General features: G+C 42.0%; 1 protein-coding gene across 1 annotated transcript in view; it reads left to right on the forward strand.

The window, feature by feature from the left end:
- The window catches only part of LOC129706855 (myosin phosphatase Rho-interacting protein-like), a 125,018-nt gene that overhangs the window by 88,034 nt on the left and 20,423 nt on the right, over positions 1–16,561 (forward strand). The window contains exons 9-16 of the mRNA XM_055651427.1: positions 6,519–6,660; positions 8,937–9,053; positions 9,383–9,439; positions 10,141–10,209; positions 10,773–10,862; positions 11,686–11,795; positions 13,676–14,219; positions 16,105–16,221. Of these exons, the coding sequence (XP_055507402.1) occupies positions 6,519–6,660; positions 8,937–9,053; positions 9,383–9,439; positions 10,141–10,209; positions 10,773–10,862; positions 11,686–11,795; positions 13,676–14,219; positions 16,105–16,221 (1,246 nt within the window). The remainder of the gene's footprint in view (positions 1–6,518; positions 6,661–8,936; positions 9,054–9,382; positions 9,440–10,140; positions 10,210–10,772; positions 10,863–11,685; positions 11,796–13,675; positions 14,220–16,104; positions 16,222–16,561) is intronic.

Genomic DNA, 16,561 nt, shown 5'->3' on the forward strand with positions numbered 1-16,561 from the left:
CCGATGCCTTCCATTTTCTTATTGATGGCTGCTGTCAGCAAAGGCTTATGATATTTAATTATGATCGACCCTCTGAATCGAACAGCCCTTTGTATGTGCCTTTAGATCCATCAGCAGTTCGTTCATTGGTGAGAGGATTAACTTAGTTCAATGCGTTTTGTTATTAGTGTTTGTCCTACTAAAATGATCTGTGCCTGTAGGTAAGAAGATAAGGATGTTGGATTTGGAGGCATATGAGGCAGCATACGTATTCTCCTGACCATAAATGCAGGTTTAAAGATACAGTGTGGAAATAGGCCCTTCTGACCACTGAGTCCATGCCCACTAGCGATCACCAGTTCACAAGTTCTAACCTACACACGAGGGACAATTTACTGAAGCGAATTAACCTACAAACCTGCCATCTTTGGAATGTGGGAGGAAACCAGAGCACCTGGAAAAAACCCACGTGGTCATAGGGAGTACATAGAAACTCCGTATAGACAGCACCCCGTAGACAGGATCGAACCCGAGTATCTGGCACTGCAAGGCAGTGACTCAACCGCTATGCCACCCTATATGAAGGTGCCCTGAAAGTAATGAATGGAAACACGTCCGGAAGTACTCCAGTATCCGCCATCACAGTTGTCGGTGATGCTGCTGCCTTTAAAGTATTCCCTTGTCAATGTCCCAATGAGAATTCTATATTTGTATAAAGGGCCTGTCCCACTTACGTGACTTTTTCGGTGACTGCCTGCAACCGTCATAGGTTGCCGAAAATTTTCAACATGGTGAAAATCCAGCGGCGACCAGAAAGACGCTATGACTGTTTGGGTGACTAGGAGACGACTCACGACCATACAGGCGACACCCTGACAACATGTCGTGGGGTGAAGCCTGTATGGTCGTGAGTAGTCGCCCAAAGAGTCGTATCTTGTTCTGGTCGCCGCTGGATTTTCAACATGTTAAACATTTTCGGCGACCTGTAACAACCTGGTGAACAGCTGTTTCTTGAACAAGGCCCGTACTTTGGGGATCGGTGCTGGGGCCCATTGGTGTTTGTCATCGATATTAATGCTTTGGATGAGAATGCATAAGGCATGATTAACAACTTTATAGATGATCCTAAAACAGTTGATATTGTAGACAATGACGATGGTTATCAAAGCCCACAGTGAGATCTTGTTCAGCTGGGAAAGTGGGCAATGGAATGGTTAATGGAGTCTAATTCAGATAAGTGTGAGTGAGGTGTTACATTTTGGGAAGTCAAACCAGGACAGGACCATCACAGGGAATGGTAGGGCCCTGATGCGTTTTGTAGAGCAGAGTGAAGTACATAGTTCACTGAAAGTGGCTTCGCAGGTTGGTGACTAAGGCTTTAGGCACATTGACTTTCATCAGTCAGGAAATTGAGAATAAAAGTTGGGATGTTATGATACATGGTACAATTGTACAAGATGTTGGTGAAGCAGCACAGAGTACCATGTTCAGTTTCCATCAAGCTGCTAGAGGAGAGATGCCATTATGATGGAAAGTGTATACTGAAACTTTACGAGGATTGTGCCAGGACTTGAGAGTGCGGTTGGGCAGGCAACAACTTTATTTCTTGAAGTGCAGGAGACTAAGAGGCGATCTTATAGAGGTGTATATGATCATGAAGTACATAGATAGGGATTTTTTCCAAGGGTTGATAATTCAAGAACTAGCAGGCATACATTTAAGATGAGAAAGTGGTGGGTATGTGGAACAAGGTGTTAGAGGAAGTAGTTGAGGCAGGTACAACAAACAGCAGTGGAAAGATAATTGGACAGGTACATGAATAGGAAAGTTGTGAGGGTTATGGGCCAAATGCATGCAAGCTGAAATGTGGCATTGGGCCAAAGGGTCTGCTTCTGTGATGTATGACTGATTCTATCGAGAGTGGGGGCAAAAAAAGAAAGTGGCAGGAAGATAAGTACATTGAACTCTGAATTGAAAAAAATATAAAATGGAGGGGGAACAAATGGAGGGATGGGAAAAGCCACTAGAACTGAAGTGGATGTTATGATTTCCTGCTTAACAACCACCTTGATAACATCTCTGTTAAAGCCTACAATTGCATGGTTTAATTGCTATCTGGTGATACTCTGCATCTAACTAGTTACTGATAACGCATGTGTGATGTTTAAATGTCTCTGGTGGGGAGTTAATCATTTGCTGATGGTTTTCTTTTTCCTGATCCATTTCTGATTGTCTGGTGCTCTTTTGCAGGTTGCCCATAATTTGCTCTTAGCTGTGTGTCCAGCATTGCCATCTGCTCTCTGCCTCGCATCCATTTGATTGCAGATTTTAGAAGACTACTTCCTGCTGCCTGTCAAAAAATCAAACCTGCATTTCACAATGAATGATTTTGCCTTGTTTTGTAACTGACAGTTAAGATTAGTCCAGTGTTATGTCCTTGCCAGTTAGCCTACTGTGTGTTACCTTTGTCAATTGCTTAGGAAATGTCAACATTTGGTATTTTTGTGCTATAAATAATTAATGAGGTTTACTCAAGATTTTATCAGTTGGATACAGCATACTTTTTCGCCTCTTCTGATCAATTCACTTAGAAACTGCAGGTGAATAGATTCTAGCAACAGCTGCATGGAACTTAGACTATTGGTATACACAGAATACATTGTAATCCCTGTAGATTCATTATCAAGGCAATAATTGTTTTTGCCACTTAAATGAGCTGCTTATTATAATCTTAATAATAATCTATGACTAAATTATGAAATTTTGACTGAACTCTATAAACAAGATAGTGATCCAGTGTTAAATACCCTGTCCCAGTTCAACTAATACTCTGATCTGCCTGTCAGAACCTGTCATCACTCTTAACTTCTCTTTTGACTCCTCTCAATTTGTTCGTCCAAGTTAGAGCCGGGGGCGGAAATCCCGGGGGGGGCAGGGGGGACATGCCCCCCCCCCCCCCCCCCCCCTGTTTTGAGAGGTGGGGGACGATCCCCCCCATTTTTTGTAAACCTAATTTAAAAACTTGGTGAAATCTCTGCGTTCCGTGAGACAGTGGAGGTGGGACTGATGATCGAGGGCGCCGATTGGACAAAATAGACGGTCAGTGGGCAATGGGGGCGGGACATGATGATTCAGCACGATGATTGGAGGAGAGAGGTGTCGGTCAGAGGCGAAGGTAGGGGGTGGGACTGAGGATTGAGCGCGGTGATTGGAAGAGGGAGACATCCTGGTGGAGCAAGGATCATAAAGCGGAGCTTGAATTGCATGCCCAGGTCATACGGTCACAAGCGAAAAACACTCTCGGCATCCCTGGACACAGACCTGCGCCTCATCCACAGCCAGGATTGCTGCCGATCCGCCACTGGACCGTCCCCGTCCCCACCCGAGTGCTCCCCCACCCACACGCCCGGGGGTGGCCAGAGACGTCGGGAATCAGACGGGAGCGGTGCCCCCAGGCCCACAGCCACGCAGAGAAGCAGCACAAAACCCAGCTCAACTCTGCCTGTCCCGCCAGGTTAACCTACAGCCCTGCCTGGATTTATGGAAATGACGGCGCAGGCTTACAACCAGCGCAGAGAAGCAGCGCTAGCTCCACGGCTCCAGGCGGGTGTCCCGTCAGTCCAAGCAGGGCTGTAGGTTAACCCGGCGAGACGGGTAGAGTTGAGCTGCATTTAGCGCTGCTTCTCCGCGCTGGCTGTAAGCCTGGACCATCGTTCCCGTATTTACCGTCCACAGGGCCCATGGCTGAAGCCTCGCGTGTGTGTGAGTGTGCGCATGGCCGCCAAGAAATTGTGTCCCCCCCCATGTTTTGATAGCAATTTTCGTGCCTGCATGAGTACTTGTATAAACCCCAGCTATGCCTGCCTTTAATTGTTTAAGAAGGAACTGCAGATGCTGGAAAATCAAAGGTAGACAAAAGTGCTGGAGAAACTCAGCGGGTGAGGCAGCATCTATGGAGCGAAAGAAATGGGCAATATTTCAGGCCAAAACCCTTCTTCAGACTGATGTCAGAGTTTCTCCAGCACTTTTGTCTACCTGCCTTTAATTGATTAGGTTAATTTAATTTAATTGCTTTTATTGAGTAATTGGTTACATTTAACCTCCAGCTAAACCTCTGTTCTACACTTCCTCAGTTCATCCACTGTCCCTGCTTAACCTGAGCTACTGCCTTTACACATCTCACTGCTTCCTCCTGACAACATACCTGATCTACATCCAATGTCCTCCTCTCTGTTGGATGTGCTTTCCTTGTGCTGAGCCCTAAGCCTCCTTTCTCTTGCTGCACCCTACCAATGATGTCTGTATGACCCAGAGGTGATTGTGCTTCTTCTACTGCCTGCTTTGAGTTCCACTTCCTCCTTCTAGTTACACTTGGCACCAGATTACTAACAAAGGTTTCCTTACTCCCTGATAATTGCAACTCAATCCTCACCTTTGCACACTTAAACTTCTCTGTTAAACTGGACAATAGTAAATGGAGAATATCTTTCCCATAGAATATCGTTCCCATATGAGACTCTGTGGAACTCCTAACCATTTCCTAATATATGAACTAACTAATCTCTCTAACCTTTCCACCTTAGAAATTGCCACCTCGTATACTGTCAGTGGTCACATCAACCTAGGGAATAGCCCAAACTGCAAACACCGCAACTTCAACTTGCCTGGAAGCGCTGACTTCTCTATTCTTTCTAACCCGTCAGTAACATCTTTTCTAAGTTGCTGAACCTGTTCAGTGTCATCCAACTTCCTGTTCTACTACATACCCAAACTTTTAACTAGTTTCTTCATTATAGACGGGATTTTTTCTTCATTTACACAGAACCTTTTCTCTACTACCTTTCCTCTTTCCAAAGAAATACTCTGTGATTTACTAGGCTTAATCTTCAACCTGGCCCATTTAAGATTATCATTTAACTTGGACAAGATTGAGACCTTCTTGTACAAGCAATTGTTGTGGTCTCCAAGGTCATATCATCCTTATAGGCCCTGATTGGAGAGAGGCGCGGTCCATCTTGCCATCTCTCCCCACCGATGACCCACCGTGATGCTCTAATCACCAGCTCCATCGCCATTGTAAACACTAATGAGGAAATAGTACAGGGGCACAACCTTTTATCCGGAGTTCCGGAAACCGAAAAACTCCGAAAACCGGCCATTTTTCCCCAGGATGTCGTCTGCACACCAAAGCTCGCGTTTGGCGCCAAACTTGACCCGAAACGACCCACGGTCAACCCAGGTCTGTGCTACTGTAGCGGCTGCCTCCTCCCCGGAGACCGGGGAGACACTTAAACATCTGTAAATCATTGCTTAAATGTTAGTCAGTTAGTTTGGAGGGCTTTTATGTGAAGGGGGGGGAGAGGGAGTGAGGTGAGGGGGTGAAGGGGTAAACTTTAATTCTTAGTCCCCTACCTGGTTGGAGAGGTGGGGAGCGGTCAATGCCTTACCGGGTCGCCGTGCGGTAAGCTCCGGAGCGCTGCGAGGCTGGATTTGGAGCGCCTCGCAGCCAGGGGTCGAGTTGCCGGGGTCGGAGCTCCAACCGGCGCCGCCCGCGGCTGGACGGAGCCCCCAGCTCCGCGATGTTGGGAGTCGCCGACCAGGTAGGGGACTAAGAATTAAAGTTTCCCCCTTCACACCCCACCACCACCACCACATAAAATCCCTCCAAACTAACTGACTAACATTTATGCAATGATTTACAATGATTCCCCGGTCTCCGGGGAGGAGGCAGCCGCTCCAGACTTTTCAAGCCGCCCGCGCTACCTACCTAATCTATGCTAAAAATCTTCCATTCGGAAATCCGAAAATGTCCGAAATCCGACAAGTGTCTGGTCCCAAATCTTTCGGATAAAAGGTTGTGCACCTGTACACCCTGCCATAATGCCCATCTCTAGTCTTTGCCATGCTGTCGTAAAGTCTGCTGTACTAAAGTCTGCTGTACATTCAGACATCTTGGAAATATGCTTTTACTAAATTTACTATTGATCCTAGAACTCTAAAGAAATCAAAAACACTCCAAATAAGACTATTTGGCACAGATCCAAATGCATTTGCCAGGTCCACCGTGGGTCTATTGTCCAAAAACACTACATGCAAATCGCTTCTCTTGAGCTTGGCTGTCTGATTTAATCTTTTTTTTTTAACTTTAAATCCTTGATATGAAGAGATAAGCAAACAAGTTGTATTTTGAAAAGAAAATGTCACAACCTTAAAAAATATAAGGTGCAAATAAAAATGTCACTACAGGTATCAGTTGATTACCAAACTGTATATTCCAGGACATTAATTAATAGTTTTACATTTCAAGTTTAAACAATCATGCTGAGGTATTGTATGCAGCACAGACAAAATCTTACAGCATTGTTTTTTTGTTGATGTTTCTCCTTCTCCCACCATCCTTCTTAAATGTTGCACGTATCATTGTGGCTGCATACAATTTGAACTACTTCAATGTTGATGCACTCTATTGTTTAAAATAAAAAAAATAGCTGTGTGCTTAAGGGCGAGTCATATGAAAACTTCCCATTGTTTCCTTATAGGAGGTCGCAAGTCATTGAACTGTTTGAGGCACTGGAGATTGAGAGACCTCAGCAAATGGAGTCCAGTTCCTCCTCTGAGTCCAATGTCTGTAGTGGAAGACATCGAGGTCGAAGTGAGAAAAGATCTTATCCAAGGGAAAGAGTAAGCATAACTATTCTGAAATATATAATGTATCTTCCAGTTCAAATCTATGATTTTTAACGTCCTCTACAAAATTCGGCCCACTCATCAAAACCAGTGGAAGGCGTCACATTTTTCTTTGCCGTTACCTTGTCTTCCTGGTATCCAGTTGAATTTTCACCGTCCTCTTTTGTTTATTAAGGCTTAAGGTGTATCAGAATCGCAGGTAATATTCCAACTGTTACAAAGTTATGTCCATACAGATGCAGGATAACCTTCTTGTTTTTTCCTATTTAATGCATAAAGCTCCTTGTTTCAAGGAACAATTTCTTGTTTTAATGCCGCATTCCAAATGTTGTGTCTCAAAGTATGGCTTTAAATCTATTTGAGCATCCAGCCAACTTCCATTGTTTCCACAGTGTTGGTAAGGAATGAAATTCAGTCCCTTGCACGGGGTGACATAGAATCAGGAGATGTAGAGTCAGTATGGATAGAACTGAGGAATTGTAAGGGTAAAAAGACCTTCATGGGAGTTATCTACAGGACCCCAAACAGTAGCCTGGATATAGGGTGGAAGTTGAATTGAATCAAGAGTTAAAATGGTTGTTAAAATAATAGTGGTTATGGGAGATTTCAACATGCAGGTAGACTGTGAAAATTAGGTTGGTTCTGGACCCCAAGAAAGGGAGTTTGTGGAGTGCCTCCGAGATGGATTGTTAGAGCAGCTTGTACTGGACCCTACCAGGGAGAAGCTAATTCTGGATTTAGTGTTGTGTAATGAACCGGATTTGATCAGAGAACATGAGGTGAAGGAACCATTAGGAGGTAGTGACTATAATATGATAAGTTTTAATCTACAATTTGAAAGGGAGAAGGGAAAATTGGAAGTGTCAGTATTACAGTTGAGCAAAGGGGACTATGGAGCCACGAGTACTGTACACTGACAATGACAATTAAAATTGAATCTGAATCTGAATCTGACGAGGGAGAAGCTGGCCAAAGTTCACTGGAAAGGGATCCTAGTAGGAATGACAGTGCTGAGATCCCAGCTATTTACAATATACATTAATGATTTGGATGAAAGGATTAAAAGTAACATTAGCAAATTTGCAGATGACACAAAGCTGGGTGGTAGTGTGAACTGTGAGGATGCAGGGTGACTGGACAGGTTGGGTGAGTGGGCAGATGCATGGCAGATGCAGTTTAATGTGGATAAATGTGAGGTTATCCAATTCGGTGGCAAGAACAGGAAGGCAGATCATTATCTGAATGGTGTCAAGTTAGGAAAAGGGGAAGTACAACGAGATCTGGGTGTCCTTGTTCATCAGTCACTGAAAGTAAGCATGCAGGTACAGCAGGCAGTGAAAAAAGCTAATGGCTTGTTGGCCTTCATAACAAGAGGAGTTGAGTATAGGAGCAAAGAAGTCCTTCTGCAGTTGTACAGGGCCCTCGTGAGACCACATCTGGAGTATTGTGTGCAGTTTTGGGCTCCAAATTTGAGGAAGGACAGTTTTGCTATTAAGGGAGTGCAGCGTAGGTTTACAAGGTTAATTCCAGGGATGGCGGGACTGTCATATGTTGAAAGAATGGAGCGACTGGGCTTGAATACACTGAAATTTAGAAGGATGAGAGGAATTTTATTGAAACATATAAGATTATTAAGGGATTGGACACGCTAGCGGCAGGAAACATGTTCCAGATGTTGGAGGAGTCCAGAACCAGGGGCCACAGTTTAAGAATAAGGGGTTGGCCATTTAGAACAGAGATGAGGAAAAACGTTTCATCCAGATAGTTGTGTATCTGTGGAATTCTCTGCTTCAGAAGGCAGTTGAGGCCAATTCTCTGGATGCTTTCAAGAGAGCGTTAGATAGAGCTCTTAAAGATAGCGGAATCAAAGGATATGGGGAGAAGGCAGGAACAGGGTACTGATTGGGGATGATCAGCCAAGATAGTGAATGGCGGTGCCGACTCGAAGGTCCGAATGGCCTACTCCTGCACCTATTGTTTATATACTAATACTTTTCTGCATCCTGCTATGATTTTACCTAGATTTATTCCTTGGACTGATAAAATATTTCCAGGGTACCTTAGTTCATTTTTTAACATTCCGGTGGGGCTACAGAAACATTTGTTCTGAAATTTTAATCCCAACTTCTCTCTAAAGCAATGCATACACCATTTCCTTTCTAGGGAGATGATTAATCTGATATTGATTTTAGTATTTATTTTGCTGTATTGTAAACAGAATGCTACTATAAATAATTAATCTTTGGTTTACTTGCTGATTGTTGCCATAGGATTTTGTGAGTGTATCAGACCAGATCAACTCTGCCCCAGACATCTCTGCAGTGCCCATCCCACAATTTCGCAGAGCTAAATCACTGGACAGGAGAAGAACTGAAACGGCGGTGACGGTAACAAAATTAAAACGTTGGGTATTAGGGAATGGGGAGATGTGGAGGAAATAGTACTGATGGTGGCAACTACAGAAAGAAAGAGAAGGAAAAAATGTTAACTGAAGGAAAGATAGTACAGCTGTGGAAATGGTGGTATAAGATTCAGTGGTAACCAATCAATGAAAACTAATTTGTCTGACCATGCCGCTGTCCACTTGCTAATGGTTCATGGTTTTCGGTTTTATGCTGTCACCTGTTCTTAATTGGAAGAGTTAACAGAGTTACCTATCACGTACAACTTTCCATTGGTTAAGTGACTGGCAGTAATCTGTGTTTCCTGTTTTCAGCCGGACCTGCTGAATTTTAAGAAAGGTTGGATGACCAAACTCTCTGCAAGTGGCCAGGTAACAAAAATGAAATTGCTTTGCATTTCTTCCTCTTTTTGAAGGATTGGTTAAATCCATTTCAGTAAGATCATGGCTAATGTTCTATTTAAACTTCTCCTTCCTATCCTATCTCCATATCACTTTCTGTCTTTATTATATTTAATGATCATTGATAATCATCCCTTTGGGATAGAGAATGGGCAAAGTTCGACCTTGATAAAGGATTCTTTTCTGATACCATTATTAGATGGTTGCCGTCTCATTCTGATCTAGTTTAAGATCCACCACCTGTCAGGTCTTTGGTGTGTGGGGGTGAAACCGGAGCACCCGGGAAAACGCATGTGGTCAAAGGGAGAACGTACAAACTCCGTACAAACAGCACCCGCAGTCAGGATCGAACCGGGGTCCCTGACGCTGTAAGGCAGCAACCCTGCCGCTGTGCCGTTCCTGTGCCATCTTGTACACTGCTTCTGATTCTTTTTCTAACATTGGTAGAAATGTTCTTTTTCTAACATTGGTATGAATTCAGTAAAGAAAATTCTCTGTAAATAAAGGTCACCGTCTTCAGCAATGATGAAGATGAGAAAATGTCCACAGTACTCTGTCCAACATTGTGATAGAAATCAGATCCTTGCTCTATAATATTATGTATGCATGAAAGGAGGGAAGTAGGACGTGCCAATATGACAATCTCAGGGATGTACTCCGCTTTCTTACAGTGGAAGAAGCATTGGTTTGTTTTGAATGACCACGTTCTGAAGTATTACCATGATTCTGCAGCAGAGGAGGTAAGTGTCACAATATTTACTTTGAAGAACGGACGGGTTGGAGGAAGACATTTTACTGCTTGTATCCTTGTATAGTGTATTTATTTTCAGATTCAGCCCAAAACCTCCTTTCTCGACAACCAACAATACTACCTTCTGGCTTAGTTAAAAAGTGATCGCAATCTCTCCTGGGGTTGACTTATGGGCACCCTGTGCATATGAATGTGGAGACTGTTGTAAGCTGCAGGGCTGCAGGTGTTGTCAGCCGTGTGGTAACAGCACAAATGGTAGTGTCGAGCAGATTCACTCGTTCACTGAATCTGAAAAGCCAGCTAGTGGTCACTCTATCTCCATCCTCTCCCATACCGTTTTTGCCCGATCGATTGGGGTTATGAGCGGTTTTCGGGAAGGAAACGCTATCGCAACTTGAGGTCTGCCTGTGCTGAAAATACTAACGATCCACCAGCAAATTTCATTCCGACTTCATCTGGAATAAACAACTTCTTACTCTGAGACTGAGATCTCCTTGCAAGTAAATAGTGCCTACATTTTACATGGATTTTCTTTGTTGTTCTTTGTTGCAGGCAGTGGATTTGGATGGAGAGATTGATTTAAGTAATTGCTATGATGTAACTGAATATGAAGTTCAAAGGAATTATGGATTCCAGATCTATGTAAGTATAGATTTCACCTGACATATTCCAGAATAAATTTATAACAGAAACAATGACTGCAATAAAGTCAGATCATGTTTGGCACAGATAGTGTGGGTTGAAGGGCCTGTTCTTGTGCTATTCTATTTTCTATGTGTTTGAGCTTTTAATGTTTTTTATGTTTCCTCGGAATGGAGGCAGATACGATATTTGCTTTTATGGATGTGCAGGGAATAGAGGGATACGAATCATGTACATGCAGATGAGATCATTGTAACTTGGCATCATGTTTGGCACGAGAATTGTCGGTTCTTGTGCTGTACTGTTCTATACTGCTTCTAAATGTAAACATCCTAAATGTCAGCCTGTAGCTAGCTAATTGCTGTTTGTTCTACATAAAAGCAACCAAACTCTGTTTTTAAATTAGCTGTATTATTTATTTCAAAAGTTTGATTGTTTTTACACTATTTGGGTGGTACAGCAGCATACTGGTAGAGCTACTGCCTCACCGCTCCAATTACCTAGGTACACTCCAAACCGTTTGTACTCTCCATGACGTTTACATGTACACCCTGTGACTACATTGGTTTCCTCTAGGTGCTCTGGTTTCCTCTCATGTCCAAAGTTGTGCAAGTCTGGAGGTTAATTGGTCATTGTAAATTGCCCTTAGTTGAGGAGCAACAGGTGAGTGGTGGAATCTGGGAAGTATTGAGGGTAATGTGGGGAGAATAAACTGGTATTAGTGTAAATTGGTGCCTGTTTGGCAAAGATTCAGTGGCCAAAGAACTAGGTTCAAACCTGTATGACTGATTCTTTTGTCATTTTTTTATCATCCATGAGCTAGACTTTAGGGAAAGTCTACACACTGTCTGCCATGACATTGGGGATTCGCCGGAACTGGATGCAAGCAATAATGAAAAATATCCATCCTGCAAATACCCCAGATGTGACCAGGTAGATGCCTAGGTGTGTGCGTGTGTGCGTGTGTGTGTTTTATTAGCAGCGGGGCAGTCCTTGGTGATGCTGTTAAATTAAACTGAAGGAGTGAAGCTAATTCTGATATTGTACAAGCAACATGTGTTATGGCTGAAAAATCACCGTGACAGAATTCACAAATCATCATCCAAAAATATGACATATGGAATAAAATTTGTTCTCTCAGAACAAATGTCTGAATAAAACTTAATAAATAAACACAGCACATATTTTTGTTCAACTTGCATTTCTTGATGAATGCACAGATGATGCAGCTTCTTGTAATGGGATATCATAATATGCGTTTTCTAGAAACACAACACCCTTTCCCTTATTATGCTGGGTTGCTTAAATATCAAAAAGTTAATATAACAACATGGAGTTATTTTTGACTGGCTGTACCTGGTGTTCGCCATCAATTAACCTTGCTCTCTGCCACATGACATGCCTCGCTGCAAAATGTACGCTGCCCGCTGGAGCAATGACAGGAATAATTCTACTCCAGTAAAACATGTGGGAACTGAGAAGTAGAACTGTACTGACACAGCCTTGCTTGCTTCCAATCAACCCTGGGATTGGGTCTGCAGTTAATCTGCTGGTATATCATGTAACTAATGTGGAATGGTAAAACAAAAGTTCAGAGGACAGCCAAATTTGAAATGGATTCTTCATCATCCCTCTCAGTTCATTGAATCATAGTTTTTTATGGGGTTAAAATACAATCAAGTACAGTAGTCAGTGCTGCTCTCTAGATCTTGGTTCAAAAACATTGCACTGCTTGAAGGAAGGAAGGTGCACTGCAGCTCAGAGAGAAACTATTCTACCACTAGGTGTGGAGGAATCTTGCTGTAACCATCCCTGTGGCAGACAGCAGAGACATCTCCATTAACTACATCAAACGTATCCTGTCTTGAAGATAGAATCATAGGATGATTGCACCACATCTTTCTACCACAGCAAAATTGCAAATTCCTTCTTCCTTTTCCTCAACTTTGCAATTTTTTCCTGATGTTTATCTCGCACTTTCGTGATACCCCAATGGAACCTTCATTGCATAAAATACGTTTTTATTGTTACTGTTTATTTTCTGTGACCTCTGTAGTCCTAGACCCATGCACAAACAGGATCAGACTCTCACTACCCACTCTGTACAGGCATCATTTCAGACCTTCACTTAATCTGCGCTTCAAAGAAAATATTCCCAGCCTCTATAATCTATCCCTGCAATTGCAATCCCTCATCCTAGTAATCATTCATGTACATCGCCCTGATGTTTTTATTCTGTATTCATAAAGCCCAGAATTGTGTATCACCTCATTTCTCATCCTATCCTGATATTTTCGATGATTTGTGCACCCATATCTCCAGATCCCTCTGCTCCTGAATCCTTTTAGAATATATATTTTTTCTTTCTATATTGCCCCTCATTATTCTTACCAACAAGCCAGAACTCAGGTTGCAAACTGACCATTTAACTTTATATCTAACTGTACTCTGGTGCAAAGTTATTGATCTGAAATGTTACCACTTTCACCACAGATTCTGTCTGAATCTTTTTTGGTTTACATTTTACATTAATACCATATTTATTTTCTAATTTTGCGATGTCCCCATGCTCATAAAATCTATTCAGTTTGTGCACAATCTAAACTCATAGTCTAAAATATAAATGCTGCTCTATCAAACTTGTCCCACGCCATTGGAACGAGAGAGATTTTTTTTTTTCCATTCTCATTCTTTCATTCCAAAGGCAGAAAATAAGTGAAGGAAATGAAAAGAGTAAAGAGAAATGCTATATGAGTATATAGCCCTGATGGGTTTGATATGAGTGATTGTAAGTTTTATTTGGTTTCCAACAGAAGCTTACCAGAAGAGAAGTTAAAAATGAAAACTTTGCTTGAAGGAGCATCAACAAATGGAAGACAGATAGCACTGACCTCCATTGATGGAACTGGCTTAGAAGCTGAACGAAAGAAAAGCAGAGCTTGGGAGCGAAGAAAAGAAGGACGTTCAAAAACATTTGACTGGGCAGAATTCCGTCCGGCACAACAGCAGTCCGATGGAGGAAATGTCCGCAGAACTACCACACTGTTCTTCCAGCCCGCAACTAATTCTGAAACGGGCACCTGCGACCTGGAGCTGGACCGGGCACGACGGAGGGAGGAGAGGCGCAGACGATTCGAAATATCTGGTCTTGACCAGGCAAACAGGGTAGAGGTCGACAAGGCCACCATAACGCCCCCACGCCCAGGACCTAAGCATGTGAATGTGGAAATTGAACACCGATGGCAGCAGGTGGAATGTACACCACTGCGTGAGGAGAGACAAGTTCCTATTCTCAATACGCCTTCTAGTGAAGGGGGATCTCCTTCACAGGACCTGGCATTAATGCTGAATAAAGAGGTAAGGAATGAACAATTACATGAGGTGGAAATTCTTAGTCTTTGTAGTTAATTTTTCAAATGATCAGAGAACTACCAGAATGAATGAACTACAATGATTTTAATCTCTTAGAATGTACAAATAGAATAACAAAATGACCATCCTGTAATTTTAGCTCCAAATCCTTGTCTTTCACAATTATCTCTTTGAATTTATTGATGTTTTATCATTTTTATTTTCATTACTTTTATTTCTTGCATTCGAATGCTTGTATGTTGAGGGGAAAGGTGTTTTAAATATGCTGATAAAGACTGGCTTGATTTAGATGCCAGATAGTCTATTCCTGTTCCTAATTCTTGTGTTCTTCGATATATATCTGTTTAAAGTAGTTTCTTTGCTAAGATTGTCAAAATACTTCAATTGCTGCCTGGCTCAGGTAATTAACTTGGAATTTAGATTAAGAGTGCTTTGATTGAAGTTAATTAGATATTAACAGGAATGGATTGAGAACTATTTGTGGATTTCTTGGGGAACTGAAACTGGAGGCAAAATTAAAAAAATTATAGCCAGATCTGACAAGTGTGAAGTTGGGAATGTTTCATAATCATCGACATAGAGAGCTTTACAGCATCGAAACAGGCCCTTCAGCCCACATTGTCCATGCCGACCAAGTTGGCATGCTGGGCTATTCCCACTTGCTTGCATTTGACCCATAATTCTCTAAACCCTTCTTATCCATATATCTGCTCAAATGTATTTTAAAAGTCTAAATTATATCGTCTTCTTAATCTATAGCTTCCTCTGGCAGTCCTCTTCATCCAGATATAGACCACTCTCTGAGTGAAAAAGATGCCCCTGAGGTTCTCCTTGGATCTCTCACCTCTCACCTTAACCCTATGCACTTTGGTTTTAGAATCCTCTACCTTGGAAGTTTGTAATCTTCTTCCACAATTGCTAACTGTTGCTCCCAAAATCCCAAAGATGTGCAGGTTTGTAAGTTTGTTGAACTAAAATAACTCAACTCAAACAAACTGAAGTTATTTCAGCTTGAACGTTATCTTAAATGCTGAACATGAATTCAGAGTAAATGTGCTGTATTTTGTGTTATAATTCAACAGGCTCTTGCTTGTACAACATACTTAAATCCACTAGCCACAACATTTAGTTGGCATGTATTCAGTTGGATGGTTATGCAGATTCACCCTTGTGCTGTTTCATCCTGTTCTGGTTCTGAATCTGGTTCTGGTTGATTACTGTGCAAACACCTCATAAGTGGTCCAGCATTAAAGAGTCATACTTCATAGAAATGGGCCCTTTGTCCTTGCCAACCAAGGTGCCGATCTATGCTCATGCTATTTTTCTGCATTTGTTTCATATCCCTTTAAATTTCTTATCTATGTACCTACACAAATGCTTTTTGATTGATATGATAGTACCTACCTTCTTGGGCAGCTTGTACCAGATATCCTCCACCCTCTGTGTGAAAAAACGCCCATCAGATCTCTTGCCTACAAACTATGTCCTCTTGTTTTAGGCTCCCCTTCCCTTGGAAGAAGACCATGATCATCTATCCTATCTAGGTCACCCTTTAGCCTGTTGTGCTCCATGGAAAACAACCCAGTTTTCATCAGCAAAAGTTTACTTAAAGAACATAGAACAGCATAAGAACAGGTTCTTTGGCCCAGAATGTCTGTGGTGAACATGATAACAAGTTGTTCTGTTTTTCTAATTCTTCCATAAATTTTAATTATCCCTCCTGTGTTAAACTGTTCTATCATCTAACAACCATCTATTAAATACGTCTGGTCTGTACCCCGTCAGTAAACGGCTATAACTTTGGTTCATAGTCATTTATCCCAACTGTAAGGAACTGCAACTGTTGATTGTGTGATACTTATCTCTGCAGTTGGAGAAGTTACAACAGGAGGTCTCCAAGTTGCAGGAACAAAATAGAGAATTGCAGAGGCAATTGAAGGCAGCACAGGAAAGGGAGCACAGTGCACGGGATGGCTATGTTCTTCAGGTAAACACAATTATAGCCTTTATATTATACTATACCATTCAGGGCTGTAACAAAGTGTGATGAATCAACATTAAAATATTCCCTGCTCTTTCTATTCACATTATTGTATTTAAGTATTCAGTCTTGAAATGATATTTGAAAATAGATAATTATTTAATGTAGTTGCATGTGTTACATCTTAGTATTTCATTGTGTGTTATATAATAAATGCAGTACCCCTTTCCAGCAGGTTTTGGTTTACAACATTTTGCAAAGGTGTACTATTTGTTTACAGCTTAATTTACATGTTATTGTACAAAGCAAAACATTTTTTTCAGGTTATAATGGAGAGACACTCCAG

Source organism: Leucoraja erinacea, chromosome 20 (genome assembly GCF_028641065.1).
Source record: "Leucoraja erinacea ecotype New England chromosome 20, Leri_hhj_1, whole genome shotgun sequence".
Taxonomy (NCBI): domain Eukaryota; kingdom Metazoa; phylum Chordata; class Chondrichthyes; order Rajiformes; family Rajidae; genus Leucoraja; species Leucoraja erinaceus.